The 2500-nt window shown below is 37.4% G+C and overlaps 1 protein-coding gene across 1 annotated transcript in view; it reads right to left on the bottom strand.

Moving 5' to 3' along the window:
* Window positions 1–2500, bottom strand: part of spg11 (SPG11 vesicle trafficking associated, spatacsin) — a 66389-nt gene that overhangs the window by 30062 nt on the left and 33827 nt on the right. Inside the window, 2 exon segments of the mRNA XM_028585811.1 lie at window positions 898–964; window positions 1714–1878. Coding sequence (XP_028441612.1) covers window positions 898–964; window positions 1714–1878 — 232 coding nt within the window.

Consider the following 2500-nt stretch of genomic DNA (forward strand, 5'->3'; position numbering starts at 1 on the left):
CTGGTGAAGATAATGGGCGTACCCAGGGCAGGCTTAGTAACAATTCCCCTTGTATGGTTGTCTATATACGAGTAATGAGGCTATTTTTAAAATGTAAGGAGTAGAAAGTACAGATAATTGCGTGAAAATGTAAGGAGTAGAAGTAAAAAGTCTGCTGTAAAATAATTATAAAGTATAGATACCAAAAATGTCCACTTAAAGCGCCCATATTATGCTCATTTTCAGGTTCATAATTGTATTTTAAGGTTATACCAGAATAGGTTTACATGGTTTCATTTTCAAAAAACACCATATTTTTTGTTGTACTGCGCATTGCTGCAGCTCCTCTTTTCACCCTGTGTTCAGGTCTCTGTTTCAGCTACAGAGTGAGACATCTCTTCTTCTGTACCATCTTTGATTGCACTCACACATGCTCAGTAGCTCAGATGTAGATCATGTCAGCTAGCTCCATAGACAGTAAAAGAAAGGCTGTTTCTCCAACTTCAGTCAGTTCCAAGGCAGGATCAGCTGGGAGACTTCTTCTAAACCAGGGAGCACATGGAAGTAGTTCTTTTGGAGATTAGGGTGAACTAGTTTGTGTTGTAGCAGTGCTTTTGCTTGAGAACGAGGTAGCATGCTAACGGTTGCGGTTAGCCCCCTCGTCTCGGCTAGCGACGTAGAAAGCCGTGCAGATTTTGAACAGCTCACATTCAGAAACCGGATCTCACTCAGAACACCATGGATGGATTTTTTATTCAAAGTTTGTATGCGTGTGAAAGCACCAGGGACACAAAATAACATCCCAAATCCCAGAAAAAGTGTTTTTTTCCCCCCCATAATATGGGCACTTTAAGTAAGGTAACGAGGTACAAGACACTTCTGTAGTTGATGATGTTGAAGCTGGGTTCCAGAGCTTACCGGTGGAGTTGAGGGTGTTTGCTGCCTGCCAGCAGAACAGCCGGGATGGGTCCAGAGGGTGGAGCGACTGAGAGACACAGAGACACACACACACACACACACACACACACACACACACACACACACACACACACACACACACACACACACACACACACACACACACACACACACACACACACACACACACACACACACACACACACACACACACACACACACACACACACACACACACACACACACACAATATGAAACCGTATGAATGCGAGTCCCAGTCCAGGTTAGGAAATTAACTAACAATGTAAAGATCAACAAGCCACTGACAGATATTTTCATATTTGATTCATTCAATAAATTATTATTTTGTGTCTTAAACCCACCAGCCGTTTTCATATTATACCAACATCATCTTCTTGAGCCTTTTTGGTAAGGTTCCTAGAAAATCTCAGCGCAGTGTAATTAATGAATAGTACTAATTATTATTCTCCCCATAACCAGTTTCCTTTTTATTTATTTTTTTACTTTTAAGAACTATACAAAAAAAGTTAACTTCATGCCCTGGTCCTGACTGACAGGTCCTAAAGCATCCCCTACTTTATTGTCTGTTTTAAAATAAATGGGAGCATCATTTACTAAATGAACATCATGCTGTGTTGAAGAAGACTTGACACTAGCGAATGAGACCATAAACTCATTAGGAAAAGGTTTACTGAGGTAATAAATCAAGAGAGGAGTAGGCTCATTTTCTCAGAGACTTGGTGGAGTCGCCCCCTGCTGGAAGTTACAGAGAACGCAAGACGGGTGCGAGCGTACCTGCAGGAGGTGATAGACGGAGATGTCGGAGGACGAGCTGTGTCCTCGGGGCCCGGCAGGGAACAAGGCGGCCCTCAGTTTGGCGTGCGGTGCCAGCGCCAGCTTCAGGAGCTGGGGGTCGACGGTCCTCTCTGATTGGCCCGAGCGTTGGCCCTGAACCACCACCTGCACACAGGAACAGTGTTGGCCAAGTCACTTAATGTTGTCAATGAAATGTAATAGGTTACTCTAAACTTATTACTCCTTAGAAAAGTAATAATATTACTTTACTTATTATGAAAAGTAATGTTATGTAAAGTAAAAGTTCTTACATATATACATATACACACATATACACACACATATACATATATATATATATATATATATATATATATATATATATATATATATATATATATATATATATATATATATATATATATATATATATATATATATATATATATATATATATATATATATATATATATATATATATATATATATATATATATATATATATATATATATATATATATATATATATATATATATATATATATATATATATATATATATATATATACATACATATATATACACACATACATACATACATACACATACACACATATACATACACATACATACACATACACACACACACAACCGGTCAAAAGTTTTACAACACCCCAATTTTTCCAGGATTTTATTGAAATTCATGCAGTTCAATGTCTTATTGTACTATTAATGTCTTAATGAAAGAAGAGAACAAATGAACAATTTAAGGTAAAAAAGAAATCAT

The sequence above is a fragment of the Perca flavescens genome, chromosome 8 (genome assembly GCF_004354835.1).
Source record: "Perca flavescens isolate YP-PL-M2 chromosome 8, PFLA_1.0, whole genome shotgun sequence".
Lineage (NCBI taxonomy): Eukaryota > Metazoa > Chordata > Actinopteri > Perciformes > Percidae > Perca > Perca flavescens.